This window comes from Saccoglossus kowalevskii, chromosome 9 (assembly GCF_978046115.1).
Source record: "Saccoglossus kowalevskii chromosome 9, keSacKowa6.1, whole genome shotgun sequence".
In the NCBI taxonomy this organism is placed as follows: Eukaryota; Metazoa; Hemichordata; class Enteropneusta; family Harrimaniidae; genus Saccoglossus; species Saccoglossus kowalevskii.
In genome coordinates this window covers 24832666-24855060 of record NC_140649.1, presented here as the reverse complement: position 1 = coordinate 24855060, position 22395 = coordinate 24832666, and the positions used below count along the sequence as shown (strand labels likewise).

The 22395-nt window shown below is 36.0% G+C and overlaps 1 protein-coding gene across 3 annotated transcripts; it reads left to right on the top strand.

Moving 5' to 3' along the window:
- The first annotated feature begins 2194 nt into the window (after window positions 1-2194).
- Window positions 2195-20476, top strand: LOC100373712 (VWFA and cache domain-containing protein 1-like). Of its 3 annotated transcripts, none has more exons than XM_085503328.1 (25): window positions 2195-2591; window positions 5148-5210; window positions 5415-5573; window positions 5779-5987; window positions 6941-7100; window positions 8426-8567; window positions 9372-9455; window positions 9693-9821; window positions 9988-10079; window positions 10179-10317; window positions 10753-10914; window positions 11972-12098; window positions 12219-12333; window positions 12657-12744; window positions 12940-13020; window positions 14574-14710; window positions 15172-15350; window positions 15482-15589; window positions 15724-15840; window positions 16641-16830; window positions 17030-17182; window positions 17958-18055; window positions 18345-18467; window positions 18618-18691; window positions 19032-20476. In XM_085503328.1, exons 1-25 carry the CDS (start codon window positions 2442-2444, stop codon window positions 19256-19258), a joined length of 3306 nt encoding a protein of 1101 aa, XP_085359454.1. In that variant the 5' UTR covers window positions 2195-2441; the 3' UTR covers window positions 19259-20476. The 3 variants fall into 3 exon arrangements, with proteins under 3 accessions (XP_085359454.1, XP_085359453.1, XP_085359455.1); XM_085503327.1 differs by having other exon boundaries at window positions 9372-9470; XM_085503329.1 differs by lacking the exons at window positions 18618-18691; window positions 19032-20476 and having other exon boundaries at window positions 9372-9470; window positions 17872-18055.
- The last annotated feature ends 1919 nt before the right edge of the window (window positions 20477-22395 follow it).

The window sequence follows — 22395 nt, the reverse complement described above, 5'->3', positions numbered from 1 at the left end:
GACACTCTGAATGCTAGTAAGGTTGTCGTTTATGGAACAACAATTCAACCAATGATGTAATGAGGCATGTAGTATTTGCATAACAAAATAAGTTTAATGGTTTTTCGAGAGGCCACTAAAATATGTCTGCAAATAGTATGTTTACTCCTTATAAGAGAAAATTAGAACCAGTAAATACAGTCACGGTAGGAGCAAGAAGAGAAAAGACTGTGACTTGCAAACAAAGTCACGAATTTCGAGTGCACTTGTCATCTCATGAAACAAATCCAGTCAAAACTTTGGCATGACCTTTTGACTTTTTAACGACGTTTGGCGTCTTTTACTGCCTTTACGAGTTACATAATATTATTGCACGGATCATTTGATACACTTTTTCTATAAATCGAGCCCTCTAGTGGCGAAGCGCTAGTATGGCGTAAATGGGCGTAAAACAACAGCCGTCCCGAAACGTCGATATCATTTCGATCTATAGCCCATCAATAAAGTTTTTGTTTTATGGAAGATTGTATTATATTTCCGACGACAACCACGTGGACGACAACCAGCTCTTTAAGCAAACACGTCGCTAGAATGCGCAATTTTTAGGGATGACGCATATAAATAAGCGTATTTCCAACCACGTGATTTAACAGAACCACATTAAGCACGGAGATGAACCACATTACGTACTACACTGTTTCGAGAAAGAAATACAATAATAAAGAGAATTTATATCTTTCCAATGACTGTAAGTTTGTGTATTTATTTATTAGATGCTGTGGATTCTCACACTTTGCAAAGTATATTATGTTTTGAAAATAAGACTGGTGTCCAAACGGCTGTACTAAACAATGCTGCGTTTAATGTATATAAATATAATAGGTAGATCCTGAGGTAGGCAATTGGAAGTACCAGTAGGTCATCGACGGGGTCACATGTGGTTGTTCAATGTAAAGACAGCTCTCAATATTGACATCGTGATTTGAGACTCAATGACGATGCGCATGCTCTCTTTTGACAAGAAATGTAGCGTTTTCGAAATAGGTCAAACCATCACAAATAAGCTTCGTTGTCTGTTATTCTGTCAATATTGAGAGCTGTCTTTACATTAAAGCGCGGTGGCCGTCACGCAGCGCGTGTTCGAATTTCATGTAAATAAACAATGTATTTTACACGTCACGTTGTATACGTCGCTATGAGTCCCATATCGAACAGGACGCGGCACGACGACCGCCGCCCTTTAAACAACCACATGTGACCCCGTAGGTGACCTACTTCCAATTGTCTACCTAGCGAAGTTTTCATCAAGTCGAATACTATGAAAGGGAAAATAAAATGTAGCAATGTATTGTACGAATCGCACGGTTGCGCGAGCTCCGATGTAAATATACTCCCTCCACGAACCCGTGCGGGATTGCAATGAGAAGTCACATGTTTCACCTCTGTAAAATGCATGGTTATGATTGGATGCGCCTATGAACCATGCGCTCAATCAGAGTTGGCGTAAACTGTGATGTTCAAAGCTTCCTCGGACGTGTTATTAGAGTATGTAGTAAAATTGTCGGCCTATAAAGAATCCATGGTGTGTATAGAGACCATGGTTAAATCAGTCGTGGTGGCCGTTGGCATTGTACCCATCACGTGGCCACGATTTAAATAGTACATATACCAGTGCTGTCCCAAAAGACCGTGACGTCTACTGTTTTGCCAGCGGTCTAAGACCGGGGTCTTAATTAATCACGATACTTAACCACGTTTACATCCGGGCATTTCAACAAGGAAGTACACTTGTTAACGAGTCAGCCAGCCAGCGTAGCATCTCCAAGCGGAAATAGATCACCCCTTAGTTATATTGCTAATCCGCTGGCAGTATACGACTCATAGACGAGTCACATAATTACGCTCAATATAAAATGCAAAGTAGTTACGGAAAGGTATTTCTTGTTATGACCCATGTCCGAGTCGTTTCAACTTTTTGCTGGCATAAATTTGAGAAGATGAAAAGACAGAGGAAAAGAACGTGCACTACACCGGACAATTTTTGGCAAAATGACAGGAACAGATACGAAAATTTCTTGTTTTGGCCAAATACAATAAAGTAAGACTATATAATAGAAAACTACGAGAAGGGTGACCTTTTCAGTTAAACAAAAACACACAAACAAACTTACATTAAACTTACGCATGCGCTAACGTTGCCGAAGTATCTTAATGTCGTGCGTGATTTAGAGGTTTTACATTGTAAATGCGGACGGAACTTTCCATTACACATATTCCATATGAGGAAATTCCACTTCAGACTCCGATAGACCAACACAACCCTGTTTGCTTTGCTGCAGGGAAGTCTGTTAATCTATGAGTCAGTAAGTATTGGCAGCCCAATCCGCGCTCAGAACTTGTTATTGTTTATTTTGTTTGTTAGCGTTTTCCAGGTCGACCTATTGCAACGCACCTGACTCACCATGTTGTCGGCGGAAAGGGGAGTCTGTATACTATTTACCATGTTGATCGCTTTGACGACGCACTGTAATGGCACAATTCTCGACACTGAAAAGCTGAGGAACGAACTCTTCAATTTGGCATACAGTGGACTTGGTGTACAGAAAATGCAGGTGACGTTATATGGTATATTTTATATATAAAAAATGTTACAATACTAGCTGTCATGTGACTCACAAGAATGCTACACACAATAAACACGATTCCAAACGTACAGTGTAGGTCGTTATGCATGGTTGGACCTAGTAAAGTTGTGTCTCAGTTAACTGACTACAACATTTTGAACAGACAACTGAGATGTTAAATATTTCTGTTCATTTTTTACTCATTCTATATCGTGCCTTTTTAAAAATAATGTTGTGTTGTTTTCATAAGCAGAATATGTATTTGCGTTGTTCGCTTATAGGATTGTTTAAGTCAAAAATGCTATTTTCGACGACTAATTTACTACAATTTTCATGTTAATACTATTTGTGGATTATATGGCGTCAACTACTGTTACTTTGTGTGGACTGCTGTACTTTTATTATTGTGAATCATTGTTTTTAATTTCATTGTTGACAGAAAATGCTACTTTCGTCTAAAAATCAGGAAGCTTGCTTGTTTAATATTAGTGAAGTTATATGAAATGTGTTCGACCATGTTTTATAATAATCAGTATATTCATCATTGCTGTGATTTGAAAACCATTAGATAGATTGTTCCTATGTTGGAAATGTTAAGTATGTTTGTCGTGAAATATAATACAATCTATTTAATTCTGATTTCTGTATTTGGTTCCCGTCTATTCCTATAATTTGAAACCGCAAAAGCTTTATAACGCCTCTTCGAATTACCTGCAACTCAAAGCGATATAAGCCACCTATACATACATGGAACAATCGTATTCACCTGATCGTTTTGTCTTTTGTTTATGTTTTTCCCCTTTGTCATTCGTTTATGACCTCAGTCTTTGTCACGCAAAAACCCAGGGTGCAGAGGAATTGGGAACAGGTACTTACGAACACAGGGGAACACTAATGTTTCATTCAACGCGGTGTAGTTTTGTGTCAATGATACCAGTATCGTGTTATCGTCTTTCTGATTCCCATTGTCAAAAGGCAGGGTGGTGGCAAATCAGTCCTGGTGGTTTTTGTACCAATCAAATAAACTAATATAAATACACAATCATACACAAATAAAATAGAGTACATTCCCTAATTTGAACGTTATTTTTCATGTTGAGAATTCACCGCTACACTCAATTGTTATTACATGCTCCGTTTTCATAAGTGAAAATATCAAGTTATTTCCCTCCGTTTTCCGGCCATACCAACATTACATAACAATGATTACTAGTATTTTAAAGCGCTGTGGTCGTCGCGCCACTCATGCGCGAGAAATGGAACTCGTATGAACAAAGATGGCGACTTTGACTGTTACGCAGATCAACGAGTACAAACTGAGACGTTACTAAGATTTAACCATGTAATTACCATTGTAATTGGAAGGTATCGAAGGAGTCGCCGGCGGTAATTAGTGCACGTTGCGCGCAGATCAAAAGTCGTAATCGTGATTTCCATTAGAAGAGCGCATTGGATTGTGGGAAAATCAATGTTTATCAACACCCCTGACTAGTGTCGCATATGCGCGGCGCAACGACTACCCCCCCTTTAATAAAAATATGATATGGCCTTGTGTTTGCAGTTTAATTATGTCGGTGAATCTATCATATTAAAATATTTAATCTCTTTGGCAAATGCAGACTCGATCACATTTTTTAAACTGTATACTGAGCTATATAATACCAGACATAACATGATCAAAATAAGAGATATGGCATCCCGGTTATTGCGAATGTTTGTAATATTTACATTCATTTTTTGATATTTTTGATCACATCTTTGAAATTTTAAATTATTGAGTGTTAATTCATTGTCTTATGTGTTTTAAGTCCTCGTTATTTGTATGGTTTTTACTGTCGACAGTGCCAATGTGTCACCCGGAGGCCTGTTTCACTACTTTCGTCACCACTACCAAAAATGGGTCAGTTCATTGTAGAAGCGAACACGCCAAATACCAGTTCGCTTTTGAAAACTCACACACGTGTCACTTAACTTGATACTGACAAAACTTGACATTCTTGAACGTGAAATTATACACTAAAGAAACATTGTTTTTTTTTCAACTAATCATTGTTATGTACCACTTTTCAGTAACAAAAATGATCTTTACTATAAAAACCTTCTTTCGAACGTTATATACAGACCCAACATTCAACTGACAGATAAAAAGGTCACCATTAATTAAAAGTTAATATTACCAGTTAACAAGTTGTCAAGACAAATGATGTGAATTTAATAAAAAAAAGAGGTGCGAACACTAGTTGATAATAAGCCATTATTTAAGCGTAAAGTAGGTTATTGGTGTGGCCGGAAACGCCGTCATCTGTGACGTAATATACATCGTTTGAAACTTCATTTGCAGAAAAGAATCTGGTTATAAAAACAGGGTATATATGTGAATACGTAATATAAAGTGAAAAATGAAGCGCGATATCAGTTAATTCTCTTATTTCAATTCTGTATCATTTTAATCATTGGTTATGTCGCAAAACGCCATGCAGTCTAAGCTATTTTCAAAGATGGCTTGGTTTGCCCGATTTATTTGTGAAATTCTCTGATTTACAGGACCATTTTGATTCATTACGCTTTGGACCATTGTCATTGGCTGGTGATGACGTCATCGAACAGGTATGTATATGCACTAGTTTGCATAAGACAATCCTCATCATAGTTTTGTTAGAATATATCGCGTTAGTAGCTATTATAGTACATTTTAATTGGCTGGCACATTACGATGTGCATTGTGAAGACATTGTCAGCTTAATCTGTTAGTACCTTTCATGATCCTATAAAAACAATATGATTGGTTATAGATCATTTCCGTTTTATTAGATGGAGCTAGCAATACGACAGAAAATTGTATCCACGGTTAAAGCTATAGAAAATATCCGTGAAAGCGTGGAAAAATCTTTTGAACAAACGGAAATCGCGTTTACGCCTTGTTGTGAAATACCCAACGACCTGGAGTTCAATACGGCGTTTGGCAAGTCGGTGAGTATGACATAGTTTTGCCGACTTACTTGGTCATGTAGAGTGCAGATTATTTTATACACGTACCTCAATCATGCACGAGACAAAATGTGCTCCTTCTGTACCGATTTCATGTCGAGTGAGCGTGCATCTCTTGTCCGCAGCGTAGTAAACATAATCACTTCATTTCAATTCATGATAATCTTTCATATCTGTCACACCGTAGTTAGATCCACGCATCGGCTGCACAAGGATTGCTGACAACGCAGATCCAAATCCAAGATTTCTTTCAAACGAGGTCATTGATGTCATGAAGGAGAATTATAATTCATTTTCAAATCTCAAATGGCAATATTTCGGCAGCGAGGAGGGTATATTTACAATCTATCCCGCTTCTCTGATTGATGATTGCGCCAACTACGACCACAGATTCAGGTAAGATAATCATTTGTTTATTTAAAATAACACTTACTATGTGGTCCACACTTTGATAATTTTCGAGGAAGGGTCAATATGTGTCAATATTTGTTTTGGGGTACATATCGGTGTTACTATGTTGCAACATGTGGATTTATTGCTCGTGAATTCGAATATGCAAATTAGTATTACTATTCGTAATAACAATAACAGAGTTGTTGCTTTGTGTGTTAGTTATTTTGGAGAGGTGTTGTTTGTGTGTGTATGAGAGAGAGAACACATTCGTTATATAATATGAGGTTATTACGAGGATACCGAAAAGTAGGCATGAAGACAGTACAGCGCATGAGTGCATACTTTGCGGTATCCTCGTAATAACCTTATTATTATACATCTTTTCCTCCCAAGGATACGTAATAGGAACGCCGAAATCCAAAAATTGTTGGATTTAGCGAACTTCTTTGTGTGGAGGCCGGTCACATCCTGGTGGCAGCCATGTTTGTTTTTATTATTAGAGGACACTTGCGCACGTAATCATTCCATCTTTGAAATTCGCATTCCCTAATATGGTAGGATGAAAATACCCCGTACAATACCGCAAAATTACGGCACGCTGTAACTTATGGCGTAACGGTGACAGATGTATAATAATAGTATATAGTAACAATATTAAATAATATATTTTTGGCAATATATCCAATTTTAATTATCTATTAAAGTCGTATAATTATATGAATTCTAATATTGTTAAAACATTTGAACAAATGTAATTTAGTCAGTTTTCAATGTGAATACATTATCGTCTGATCATTTCTTTTTTATTTCCAGGGTTCTCCCCAGAAAATTTCTCAGGGTTGCAACTAATTTGCATATTAATTTGCATACCGATTAACATAATGTATAGTTATATTTTGTTTTAAATAAACAAGATTTACTCTGCTATTACAATCAATTTCATATTATCGATTCAGACCGTGGTATGTGGAAGCTGCAACACCGGAACCTAAGAATGTTGTTATTGTAATTGATACAAGTGGATCGATGGCTAATCTGCACTCTGGGAAAAGTTTGATAAACATAGCAATAGATGCTGCCATCACAGTACTTGACACCATGAATCCGAATGATAAGGTAATTAGCTTACATTGACAACTACGGTGTTTTTATTGCATACAGTAATATGGTATGTATTTGCATATATTATAATTGTTAGCTCTCATGTCTAATATCTTCACGCTGATTGGTCAGAATGTGGTCAGTCATGAAAACGGTTTAATGGCCGCTGGTGAGATTATGGAGAAATAATGACTCGCGCAGCTCTGAATGTCCTTACTGCACATGCGCGTTTTGTTTGTTTACATTATGGCGTCGTCGTCTGCAACTCCGATTTTTAAATTTTGATATGGGATTTGATTTCTCAAATTTTGACGACGGAAATGCAGTGACGCATTTGGGTTCTACGACATTTGGAGAGATGAATGAGATGAGAAAAAATACTCACCGTGACTGCCAGAAAAATAAGAAAGCAGCTACCGCCGCTGTCAAGGTGTTTCGATAATACTGCACGGAGAACAACGTCAGCCGCAATTTTGAAGACATCGGCAAGGAGGAACTTGCATCGCTGTTGGCAGTGTTTTACACTGATGCCAAACCCAAACGTTGCAGGCCGTTTGTGGCACACTTCGTCAGCAAAGTGACAAATATTTAGGTCGACCATGTTTTAACAAAGTCATGAAACTCTATTCGACTGACCATTTTGTATTTTGACACAAGATAGCTGATTGGCTCCAGTGGTTCAATCTGCTAAGGGTTAGTTTGGAGGGGTGACCCGAAACAAACGTTCTTTGGTTGGCGAAGATGTTAAACGTCAAGACTGTTCAGCTTAACGACGAAGCTTTACACCACAATGTCCGGGGTTAGGTAACGATCAATCAATTAATGGTTTTATTAACAGTAACATATGATATTAAATTCAGGGCACTAAATAAAATGTATGTATGTATGTTGTTGTTGCTGTTATTGTTGTTGTGAACACATTGTAGTAGTTTGTTCTATCGCAATCAAACTCTTTATGTTTTATTTTATACATGTACAAACTGACAGGTCAATATGTTCACAATAAAGAAAACAAGTGTTATGATGTTGTTATTGAATACATTGTTGTAATTAATTTATTTGGTATAATAATTTAAAAACAAATACTTATTTCACTGTTCACACAATATTCAATTTAGATGGCCCGTGGATGAAATTATCGACCGAGGCGCAGCAGAGCTCAATAATTTCATCTGCGGGTCATCACAACTGAACTCCACTTCGGTAACTATTTCTATAATAATGAATGTACATACCAACAGATCCGATAACAACTGTCTTATGCACAAGAACGCTTGACGGCGTAAACCGAGTGAAGTCCAGTTCAGTCATTGATACGGTTCTTTCTTGTTCCTCGTCAGGTTGGGGTGATAGCATTTTCAGATGAACTGAAGTTGCCACCTAAGATCGGAGACGCCAGCTGTTATGCAAATGAACTGGCATTAGCTACAACAATCAATATACAAAATTTAAAGCAATTTGTATTGTCCTTGGTAGCTAGGGGTGAGAACCTGTATGATAACTTTCACTTTAACTTTATTGACAATATTCATGTTGAATAGAACATAGACCAATCTATAAAGAAATAACAATTCCTAAATACATAAACAAAAACATACTAAAACAGTTTAACAAAAGGGCTTGGAGAAATCAGGGAATTGATAATCACTGTATCACATTACCATACTTTCTTTTATAAAAATACCAAGCTGTATTAATGTGGAAGTGTTGCCCATAATGTATTTAAATTTTGAATCTTCATCCATCAAATGAAAATTAACAGTTTTATTTCTAATTGAGTCAAACAATTTTCTCCTAATTGTAATATGTTGTGGGCATTTCATAACATAATGGAATTCATTCTCAATTGAATTTGTGTTGCATCTTGTACAGATCCTGTGTTCATCTTTAACCTTTGGCCTTAAGTGCCTGCCTTTCTCAATCATTAAGGGATGATCACTTATTCTTAGTTTGCATATGCTTTTTCTTATTCCACCACCCTTAACATTATGTATATATTCCTCCATTTTAAATTCTGTTTTGAATAATTTATATGTTCTTAGTTGATTCTGTTCCCCTGTCCCATCTGTATTTATATTTTTCTTCCAATTTGAATCATAGTCAGTCTCTAAACGTTTACAGATTTGTTGGATGTTATTTTCATTCCCACTTCTTTTTTACCAGTAATTTCTTGCATTGACTATGTATGTGTACCATGTGTGTAATGTATGGTAATATTATCATTAAGTAGCCTGCCTCCCGCTTCACCAAGCATGCTTACATAATGTCAATTTATTTAACTTATAGGAGGAACACACTACGGCAAAGCATTTGATGCAGCGTTTAATTTGCTGAAAGAATCGTACACACTGGATGCCGACAACGAACGGGGTAAGATCGAACGGGGTAAGGATAGATTATACCTTCACTTCGCAGAACTACTATGATGTTTATATATTAGTTCATGTCCTGTTTTGTACATTGTTTCCCCGACACATAGCCATAAATATAATGGAAGGTACTCGATACAGCTAGCTATCGTAACACATATTCTAAGAGTATAACTACTAGTATTAGTATGCCTCCGATATATACTGAATCCATAATACATAACTATTTCATCTGTAGACCAGGTCATTATTTTTCTGACTGATGGTGAACCTCTTGATGACAAGACAAGCATAATGAGGAAAATCCGTTCAAATAATGAAGAAATGGAGAATAAAGTGACCATTTTGACTTTTGGTCTCGGTTTAGGTGAGATCACATGCGGCTTGGCTCATTTGGGAGCAAATTATATCGTATGTGATTATTGGAAAGAATATGAATCACAAAAGGAATATTGTTCTACTCCGTCGTATCATGTTTATATTGACGATGATGTTGCTGATGACCATGACATTGCTTTGTATTTCTTTTTTAGATTCTGGGATCAATTTCCTTGAAGATATCGCAGTTCAAAACTATGTCAATCATGGACTAGATGCAGTAAATACTAGCATTGGAGAAAATAAGGTTTTTATGTCAAAACAGTAACGAATAAGTAACATTAAAACGTACAAGGTTTACTTTCACAGACTTACAAATAACGTATGTTTTCAATTTATTTCCCAGCCAGGTGTATTTACTCACGTGACTGATTACACTCTATTGCGCAGTAAAATGGCTAGATATTATGATTATTTTGCAAACTTTGACAGACTGACTGATGAGCCCATATTTTCAGTTCCATACCAAGATGGATTTGGACTTGGTAAGGAAACATTTTATCAAGTGAAAATTTCTTGTAAATATTCCAATGCATAACGATGCCTGTATTTATTTATTTATTTATTTATTTATTTATTTATTCATTCATTCATTCATTCATTCATTCATTCATTCATTCATTCATTCATTCATTCATTCATTCATTCATTCATTCATTCATTTATTTATTTATTTATTTATTTATTTATTTATTTATTTATTTATTTATTTATTTATTTATTTATTTATTTATTTATTTATTCATTCATTCATTCATTCATTCATTCATTCATTCATTCATTCATTCATTCATTCATTCATTCATTCATTCATTCATTCATTCATTCATTCATTCATTCATTCATTTATTTATTTATTTATTTATTTATTTATTTATTTATTTATTTATTTATTTATTTATTTATTTATTTATTTATAGGAATGATGACAACAGCAGCGATACCTGTGAAATATGCTAATGAACTAAAGGGAGTGATAGGTGTAGACATAACTTTAAGTGATCTGTTAGAGGATGTTACTTTCTTCACGGGCGGAGATAATTCATACGCATTTGTTTTTGAAGCCAATACATATGCAAACGGTAAGAATAGACTTATATTTATGACAAAGAATCTTGGTGCTTTCAACATGTTAACTTACGTTTCATTCTTGTAAACAATTGGTATTGTAAGAATAATTTTAGGTTTTACTTCAGAGTTAAGGAAACAAACAAAGCCTTGACAATAAAATACATTGTCAAATTAGTGAGAAAAAAAACATTCATGTGATATGAACGGATAATGCTCTTTAAGGCCGACATGTGCTGGGCGGAGCATAGTATTCTAATTATTTAACGACAGCAACTATCAATCGTTCATTAAACGTATATAGTCCTAATCTTTTGTTTATGTGTATAGTTACTGATTTGAGCTGTGTAAAGTGAAATAAACAATTCATTTATGGTGACGAGGCAGCTTGTTGGAATCCGAATTCAAGTCGGGTATACTAGTATGCACAGTTCATTCTAAAGTGACAAGATCTATGCTGCAGTGTTCAATAAATAATCGGCCATCTGCCATGATGTGTTAATCTAAATTATAATTGGGAAGTAGTCCTTCCTCGGACCTCGCAGTCATCGTCTAATAATAGAGGTGATTTCCATTCATTGCGGGATATCGCGTATTGCGTGGAAGACGTGGGTCAAACATCTGATTGCATTTTTTTATTTTTTATTTTATAACTCAATGTCGAAATGCCGACCTTTCAAAGGGGAATATGACGTTGAGATTATTCCCAATATAAAATTGATCATTATTAAAAGTAGAAACACCTTCAAATATAAGTTTCCGATATCCTGACATCACTACGACACTATGTCCTGTTTTAACGTTCGATTTCACACATAGCGCCGGATCTCAGAGTAATCGGAAAATTCAGACTTTGCTATTTAGACGTTTAGGTTATCCGTGTAGGATGTTTTACGCTGCAAAATCAACTAGCATTGTTTTTATGGAGCTTGTATAGATAACGTTGTTGAAGTCATCATCGGCTAATTCCAGTTTCTTAGATAGGTTAGCCTGACAAGTGAGATATCTACATTGTCTAAACGTGTCGTGTATTGCATGGGTAATATGGTTTGTGTTTTGATCCCTTCACAGGACGCACATTGCTTCATCCGCTATTACCGTCCCCGTTAGTCATCAAAGACGAACCGGTATATGTGCATATTACGTCACTGGAAAGGGAGCAAGAGTTTTTCGACTATGTTTATACGAATGCAACACAGTAAGCTAACCACAGTATAGATTTTTTTAGAGAAATACAGCAAATGTTTGCGATTTTTAAAACAAATGACTTCAAACGAGCTTCCTCTCTTTTTGTTTCAAATCATCATAATCACGTCAGTGATTGCACAGGCGGGGAAACGACATTCATGTCCAAACGGTATCTATCACGAGGCAACCAAAGGACAGAAGGCGTCAGTACGATTTCCTTACCATCTACATATTACTGGCGTCGTGTAAGTATACGCACCCATCAACAAGTTAAACGGATGTAGTTTCGATATACCGTTGTCACGCAGACATACATTGGTATTGAATTCATTTTCATTGATAATCATTTCGCAAAATGTGAAAGTATTGCGAAAATACGATCATGAATGTACATTAACATGAATGTTTTAAAAAACTATATAAATAGCTATTCCCTTTTTTCAGAGCATTTATATTTATATGTGACGTCAATCACATGGATGATGCACTGAAATCTGACAAGTATTACTAAATTAAATTTAAAAGCATTTATATAATGTTTGCACATTTACGGATCAATATTTTACAGGTCATTGGTTCCAACTATGTTGTATGTTTTGTAGAAGCTGTCGGTGATTACAAAGTCGAGCTCCTAGAGCAGAGTTCCCCGGCAAATAGTAAGCGCTGCAACATTCATTTCAAATGCATGACTTTGTAAAGTAATGTGGTGCACCGTGCATGTGATAACTGGTTTGCTTTATTAAAATAAAACCCGATTGTCATTAGCATTATCAGTAACATTCAAGTTCGTGGCTTATAAATACATCAATTTGAAATATCGGTAACATGCTGGTTATTAAATTGTCTTTTAGCTGGCGACTTTGTATATCATCGTCTTGATATAGTCCCACCAGATACGTCGTGTCAATATGTAAATAGGCTAGCAACAACAGGTAAAGTTAGTTGGAGTTTTAGGTTGGTTATGCTCTTAACACTACGATAAAGACTTTCCATTTTTTACATTGTGAAATTCTTTCGTTTTTATTCAGACAAATACAATATTTTTACTAGGTAAAATCATATTTATTAAACTTATTGTTCATACATGAGTTGTTGAACACAGTACATAGTTTGTAATTTCCGTCATTCAGCTTCTTTCAGTCTTAATTCAAGACAAATAAAATGCAAAAATATAGAGAATATAACAAATTATTTTTCTGTAATATTCGTGCGTAATCGATAATTATCAACATTATTTATGGGTGCATAAGGAGTACGTTTCGTTGTAAATTATTCTTAATATACATTTCTGAATTTTAGTTTTTTTCATTTTTGTTCTCCCAAAAAACAAAAGAATTTCACAATGTCGAAAACGGAAAGTCTCACGTTTGTCGTACTTGTGTTTCTTTATTGTTATCCATCGTTGTTTAAATCGTCACGCCAGTATAGTTGGTCAGAATGCAGTCGGGGTATGACAGTCGTAAAGTCACCCGCAGTGATTTATTATCGGCACAGCCAATATATTATGCTCTACATACAGTGGATCCGCTGTAGTCTGTTTTTCACCACAACCGAGTACTGAAACGCAATAAACCATTTAACGCACAGTGCGAGATCCCGCGTTATGTATGAAATCGAATATAATGTGTTTTTGCGCTCAGATAACCCTATTGGTTGTCCGAGGTTTGCGCTCAAGTGGGTGTGCGTGTATGTCCGTGCTGTAATTCGAAGAGAAAATTAGGTATACACTCAAAACTTGGCGCAGATGTTCCCTGTGTCACTCACGCGGGACAGCGAACATTTTAGGGATCAAAAGTCAAGTGTCAAGGTCACAGCTTGTGTTTATGTGTTTCACTACATAAGATAATTAGCCAGTGCTATCAAAATTGTTCCCTGTGCGATTCGCAAAATAAGGCCTTGCCGCATTTTGAGGCCAAAGGTCAATGTGACAGTGTGATTTGTGTACGTCTTGTATACATCTATAGAGGGAAAATAGCCAGGGCCTTCAGACTTGGAAAACGTGTTCCCCGTACGTCTATATAAGTTTTTGTCTTGAAAACTTGGCGCACAAAGCCCCAATCTAATTAAAATAAGATCCTGGTTTGTTTATTTTTTTAAATAATTTTTTTTTATATAATCATTATAATTATCATTTATTTTCATCCTTTTTTGACGTCACAATTATTGTTTTGAATTGAAATAAATAATAATAATACAAATCAAAATTTCTAATAAAAATTTATTAAAATTAAATTAAAAAAAATAAGCCAACCGGGATCTTATTTTAATCACACTGAAATATTACTTTTGTGATCCACAATACATACACTTTAAGGTCAAAGGTCAAGTTACCAGTATATTTGTGCATAAGGCATGAATTGTGGCTCTGAGTGTTGACAGGAATATTGAAAACAACCGGTGCTGATTGTCTTCTCATATTCTGAGTTTGAGCGCTATCTAGTTATTGCTTAGATGAATTGTAATCTAACTATATCTCTTCGTACAGACCAATCAACTGTTAAGTTTGCACCAAGAGCTTTTATTAGTCCCGCTGAATATCTTAAATATGAAGAAACCGAATCTATTATAGAACAGTACCAAGACTACATGAAAGATGCGTCATTTATAAACACACATTTTAAGGTATGGCTCACTATGGCTAAAATCAGGTTAACGTGGGAGCTGCTCCAATAGTTACAGAAATCTATGGTTTTAGCAGACGGAGTGAATATCGTCTGTTTCCATCGTTTACCTTTCCTCCTTCTACATATTCTAAACTATGCTGAACATATTACTAAACGGGGAATTATCGTTAGAGTTCCGTCATTTTGTTTCTTTCGTGATGTGATTCAAAATGACCGACTGGCGGCTATGTTGGTTTTACAACAAGACACAATGAACTTCAACCGGTTATCAAGCATGCCTAGGCCAATTCGACTTGGCATGAAGATCACACACGATGGGTTACCGATGTACATCTGTTTGTTTTGAGATTCGATTCATGGTGGACAGAAGCCACTCATGTGGAATAAATGCGCTGAAACAGACATTACCCGATTTCATTTAATCACCAATACTATGCCTAGCATGTCTCTGCCTTACAGGATGGGATTCGTGACGCTGTGTTAATTACAGCTGCAGTGAATGACATTTGGAAGAGCGATGACGCTACTGGATACGAACACTACACCCTGTTTCGTTACATGGGGACTAGGAACGGTGTTTACCGCCAGTTACCTGGGATTTCCATGAGTAAATTGCACGACACTACAATACGACCCTGGTAGGTAGTCATACGTTTGGCCACTGTATAATAATTAAACCGACTGCTGCCACCACAGAAATATAATATATTTTGGCATCGAAGCCACTGATCACATCGATCGTTGACCCAACTATTTGTTTCTTCGACAGGTATGAAAGAGCAAAACACAATGCAGACATACTGACATTGTCAGTGCCTTACGTAGATGCTAATGGGGCTGGCGAGGTTATAGCGCTAAGCAAAGCCATCACTGAAAGGTGGGTGAAACGCTACAATACACACAACTAAAATATTTCGATTAAAATAATGTATGCTTTTAATGGGTTGGATGATTTGCTGGAAAAATTAAATATAATGTTATTAAAGAGATGGTTATTTGCTCAAATTATAGTATAAGTTCACCTACGTCAACTAATGTGCTAGCTGTTATGGGTATGGATTTCACGATTTCCTATTTCTACAATATGCTGATTAAGCACTACCCTGAATGTGAAGAGATCGGTAACAGGTTTGTATTGTCTTGGAATATATATATATATATATACATACCTGCGAATGCGTGTCATTGTTTACAAACAAGTAAAATTTACTCGAATTTTGTCTGTTGGGTTCAAAATTAGGGTTTATTTCCAGAAATATTGATTAATTTAAGGAAAAAGTGCAGAATTTGGGCAAGAATTCCGGAGGGTGAAAAGGTTAACTGCCGAAAACTATGCACCATATATTTTGTCATTTTTTTATTTTCCTTATGATTGCTCTTTGTGTCGATCCATCTGTCTTGCTTTTTGGTCAATGCTCGTCTCTAAAACCGCTGTTTGGATTGGAATAACACATACTGCGCATGCGTTTCAATAATATGAGTATTTTCATCGATTCAACTATAGCACTTACTCTCAAAATTTGAAAAAAAAACACATACTGCAGGTAATTTGTGAATGTAAATATTAATTAACATATTAATTTATTACCCTCTACGTGACAGCATCAAATACCAGGTGTTGATATAGTTAGGTTGCAATTTGTTCAGATATATACTAACTGTCAGATTTAATAATTATATAATTCTTCAATATGACTAAACATCTTTGTTCAATATATCGGTAACATCATAATAGTTCTTAAAAAACTACAATATATACAAATTTTAGATGTGTTTGTATTGTATACGGTTATCGATAAAGTCGTTCTCATTGTGTGAAATATTAGTAAACCGGTTTACTGGAAACATTCAAGCGATTTTTATAGTATACTAGTATAAATATTCATATATATATATGGTGATTTCCAACATTTATTTTGTGTATTTAGTTGCTTTGTCATGGACAGTAGTGGATTTTTAGTTATACATCGAGACTTCACCGAGGCCGATTCTGATGTGAGTGATATCCATATTATGGAAAAGGAACCAAATGTTGCCGAAGACCTGTTAGAGAAAGGTATTCTTCAAAAGCAGCAATGTGTGGATTTTCAGATGATTAAAAACCTGAATTACTATATGGTATGTATTATATGCAAGCCGCGTTTTAATTTGTATACAAGATGACAAGAAATGTATTGAATGTGAATATGCATAATAATCGAGTTTACAAATGTATCGTTTTAGCACAAATTGATTTCATAAATCTGTTCATATTTGCACCATTTATATGTGTATATTGATCTTGGGTTTGGCAATTGGCACTTGTTTTTCTATCCAGACAAGGCACGTTGGTTCGACATCGAGTATTGACAATATGGACGATACAGATGTATGTAAACGCTATAAACTTGCTCATGTCCAAGATACAAACGTCTATCTGGGTATTGTACGCAAGTTAAATAGATGCAATCGATACTGTCCTTGTTATTATGTAAGTAAAACACAGCGCGTCTGTCATATTTTCTGTTATTGAACAAGAATTAGTAAGTTTCAGTTTCTTTAGAGTTAAGTTGTATACTTGTTTTTTTACTGTGACAGTCATGGAACGATTATGAATACGCAATAACCTGATATAGAAGCACACCAGTGTTTTGCATATACCGTATAGCTAACCCTAACTCCTCGTAGCCGTGACGTTTCAAGTGTAAACGTCACAGAATTCTCCATAGAGTAGGGAGATACAGGTACTTTCAATGCTAAATTCGTGCTGGTAGCGAACCCTGCTTATCTAACCTTTTTCAATTATTGGGAAGAACCAAGATGTGAGAAATGCCCGACAATAACAAGTGTGCAAATTAAATATCTATATGTGCATTATGTGTGAATACCCAAAGCAGTGGATTTGTGGTGTAAGGCAACTTGTAGTTTACTATGATATGTACATGAATCAGGTGAAAATTCTCCAGGTCAGTGACCCATTCATTGTCCATCGTAATACACGTATGATCGTGACAAAACATAATTTGCGGCAATAACTCAGACGGCAATTAAGAGTCGGTTTGGGGGGTTCTCGTATATTGCCTTCATTTTACTACATGTAAACACACCAATGGGCCACATGTTGTTATAATTAGTTGTATATATACATTTATTATGTGCCTTTATTACGATCTTTCACAGTTACCAAAGAAACCCCCAGATCATATAATTGAATTGGGCGATGTGATGACGAACAATCACGTGAATTTCTTCTTATGTATATTTAGGCAGACTGTCAGTATACAGCCCTTGAGCGTGAATGCGAGTGTCCGTGTTTATCGCTAACAGAATACGAATACTGTAAAGACCAGTTCTCGTTCACAAGGTAAGAGTTATACGTGGTGTGACATCATTATTTAAGACATGTCTATGCGTGTATGTAATTAACTCGTCACTCGGTGCCAAGTACATCATGAATAATGACATATATATACTTAACATCCGACCTGTTCATGGAATGTACATGATGTACTAACACATACACACAATCGTTGACGTGTAAATTTCAATGTACTTTTAACAAATTATTGTGTTAAAATAGTGGACATACAATAAGTTTTAAACATTAACGTTAATTACAACTTTAATGACAATTATGCGTTATTGTTTTTCAGTGATGATGAACCGACTTGTCTTCCACCAAGACCATCGTTATCTCTCGTTATTGAGGAAACCAGTCGTTATAGGGGTTTAGATCAATGTTATGACGTCGAGTGTGACGTCAAGCAAACTGCAAGGTGAGACCAATTTCATTCATTTTTTTGCCAATACGTTCATTCGGATTCTGTGAAAACTAGTGTGCCAACTAACGAGGCAATGAGAGAACTTCGTTCAGTATTGCATTGTCTATACGTTAGTATCTTTAAATCATGTTCCTTGCGTTACAGTGAATGCAACGCGTATGTCAGTTGCAAGTGGAATCGTGAAGACGAGGCATGCGCAGACATGTTTTCCGCAGTTGGTATGTACTAAATATTATGCACATACATGTACTGTGTAAATGGCGCGTAGTACTAGAACGTTTCGATTCCGGCCACTCGATTAAAACAACGCGGTATGTTTGTTCATGTTTTGAAACAACTCTCTCGACTAGGGATAAAGGACGTTTTATCTCATTTTAGTGGGATGTTAAGGCATTCTGAACAATTCTGAACAGGGGATTTTCTAAATTTCCTCGGTAAAGTCTCAAAGTGAAACCTTTTCCTCATGAAACATGGATAGCACACACAATGTACAGCAATGCACGACTGAAATGGGAGTGATGGTTCACTTTGTCACTTTCAATTGATTTCTCGTTTCAGATGATGACGTTTCAAATACACTCCGTACAGCAGTAATCGTCACTGTCGTTGCGCTGGTGTTGTGTGTCCTGGTTGCGATCATTCTTGTGGTCAAGTTTAGGCACAAAGGTAACATTAACGAGCCGAACACTATGGATAACTATCCCCAAAGGCCGATACCACCAAGTGCGCCGGTACCAAGCACGACCTACGCAACGCCAGACTATATAACGATAATCAATGATTAGTTATACCCTGAACAAGCGACACAGCCAGATCCGGCGAATATCACTTAATATGCAGATTTATTTCAGTCTGATTAATGGCGTTTATTTTTTTAATCGTGCCACATTTAAAAAAAATTGACGATATCGCCATGGGAATTTATAGTGATCCCTGACCTGTTTAAATTACAAACGACCTGTATTTACTAATTTTTGTTTCCGAATATTGCCGACTAACAAGGGAATATAAGGTTATCCGGACGAGTACAACTTCAAAAGAATGGGTAACACCCTGGATACAAACTAGATCGGCGAGTGATGCAAATGCATGGTTGTTCTATGGAATGTCTAAGCAGGTGTATAAATTAGTGCATTGGACTCTTACCAGACCAAAGTGCCAAAGCACTAAACAGTCTATTAACATAAGCGGCTGAGAGGGAGTACTATAAATATTACTAGGAATCAAAATGGTTTTCTCGGGACCGACATCCGGGCATATCCACCACCTGGCAACCATAGTCCGAAAACTCTCAGAAACCGGTATAATTTAGATATTTGTTGAGGCTCCCCAGAACACTGTAACAAAATTACCCCTGCGTGTGCAACATGTATAAATTTGGTTGCTAAAATTACTTCAATATCAAGTTTGTGCCGTTTGCTGGACTTAAGCTGTTTTCTGCGGCTCTTCGATCGGCGTTCCACGCAGCTTGCGCAGAGCACATGAGAATACATGGTACAGTGGTGCAACGTAGAACGTTCTGTGACGTAGCTCTGCCTCCGAGAATATTTCTTATATTGTGTATATTTGGTCATGAACATGAGGAACCACCAACCATAGTTCAAAGTCATATTGATATATAGATTTGAACAGTGAGTACTCAGCAAACGTGTATTAAATCTACTAACTGTGTGTAAAATAGTGTTTTTTATTGTTATGACATAATTATACAAAATGTATACTGATATAAATATTACGTAATATTGTAAAATAATTATACTACATCGCACATCGGAGCAAATGAACATATTATTATAGTAATGACACCATTACTAACAGTGTGTAGTTCATTTTGCAAAAAAACCCTACGCTTGTATACATATAATTTTTTTTTTGTATTATACGTTTCTGATTTAATCCTGTGACTGTATTATATACGCAACTCACTGCTATACACAGTTAACATGTGATATATATCTAACGCTAAATGTCCATTAAAAATAAACAATCAAACAATTACTATAGTTAATGTGTACGTTGCTTATATGGTCAGATATTGTAGGTGTGCTCCTTAAAATATCGCACATATTCGTCGCCTCATAGGGTTAATTGCGTCAGAATTGACTGTGACCTGAAAAAAATACATTGCAGTAATGAGATAAGAATTGGATAAACAAGTTTAGGATAAACAAGTTTAGGATAAACAAATTTCGGATAAACAAATTTCGGATAAACAAATTTCGGAAAAAAAATAGTTCGAAGCGTTTGAGATGTTAGGAAATATGTTTACAAATGCTACGACATTCAAAGATATACACACCAGAAATGTCAGTCTTGCCAATAGCTTAATATCACGTAGCAGTTTCATATATTTGATTGTGATTGAGTTTTCAGCAAGTAACTAGATCACTCCGCAGTAACCTGTTACGTTTTTCCATTCCAAATTTCGTATTTAATCATCCGAATATTACAAACCTACGAAGTGTGCATAACAAATCTACATGAGTGCTTAGTTTCAGCTGCTGATAGTGACATAAACATGACAGATCTAATTAATGTAGCAATGCAAAGACGTCTTGTTTTCTTTTCTGAAAAACATGGTAGAGAGTTTCTTATATATTTTGAATGTGTTAACAAGTTTATCATATCCCGCCTCAGATGGAAATTGACCAGCTGGGCACTCTACGATCTAAATTTGCAAGTACATACTCCCCAAGCTAATGAATGGAAAAAGTATCGTTGGAAGGAGGATATAAAACAGAATTTTGTAGATAAGTTGAATTCAGACGAAGTGGTGGGGCTACTAGATAAAGCACATGATTATGTAGGCGAAAATAACGACAGGGTAATTAATTGTATTAAGGGTGCATTACAACTAGCTGGGGAAGGAATGGAATGTCGCGATACCTCTAAAAATATGAACAACCAACCACCATGGTTCAATAAATCCTGCCAAGATACCAAACGGGAAATGTTCAGATGTCTTACGTTGTTCAGGAAAATGCACACTGACGAAGCACTGTTGCAATACAAACTTGCTCGAAATACTTTCAAAAGCATTTGTAATTTTAATAAGAAAACTCACACAGACTTGCTGTTAAGTCGAGAACAAAAATGTTGGGATAATGTGGTTGGTCGGGATGGGATGTGGTCCGTGATTGGTCGGTATTGTAGGGGTACCTCTAGTAGTCCACAAATTTCGTCTAATTGTTGGTTGGAACATTTTGCACAGATAAATAAGCCACAGGTTGTAAACAACGGGGAAGTCACTTTTGATTCAATGCTTGAGCAGCATTATGCTGAAAATGGTAATTGTGGAGATTTGAATGATTGGATCACTAATGATGAAATTATCAAAGCAGTGAAATCACTGAAAAATGGGAAAGCTACTGGTCCAGACGGAATTCCTGCCGAATTTTTTAAATGTTCTGTAAATCATTTATTACCACTCATGAGTGAATTATTTAACAATGTTTTTGAAACGGGGAAATTTCCTGAAGGGTGGTCACGTGGAGTAATTATTCCACTTTTGAAAAAAGGTTCAAAATCTGATCCCAATAACTATAGGGGAATCACATTATTGGATGTCTTCGGGAAAATATTCTGTAGCATACTAAACAACAGACTTTATGAATGGGCAGAGGATACTGGGGCCATCTCTGGAGTGCAGGCAGGATTTCGTAAAGGGTTTTGTACTGTTGACAACATATTGGTCTTGTATGCAATCGTTCAAAATTATCTTAAAAAAAAGAGAGGAACATTTTACTGTATATTTGTTGATTTTGCCAGAGCTTTTGACTCTGTTGACCATAGCCGACTTTTTACCAAATTACATAATATTGGTATATCAGGTAACATGTTAACCATTGTCAAGTCAATGTACAGTGATGTCAAATCGTGCATCAGACTTGATGGTGGGATTTCTGATTACTTTCCTTGTACT

Coding starts and splice junctions, on each gene's coding strand:
- LOC100373712 (XM_085503327.1), top strand. CDS start 2,442: ATGTTGTCGGCGGAAAGGGGAGTCTGTATACTATTTACCATGTTGATC. Junction 18,056..18,344: donor GACCAGTTCTCGTTCACAAG/GTAAGAGTTATA, acceptor ATTGTTTTTCAG/TGATGATGAACCGACTTGTC. Junction 18,468..18,617: donor GACGTCAAGCAAACTGCAAG/GTGAGACCAATT, acceptor CTTGCGTTACAG/TGAATGCAACGCGTATGTCA.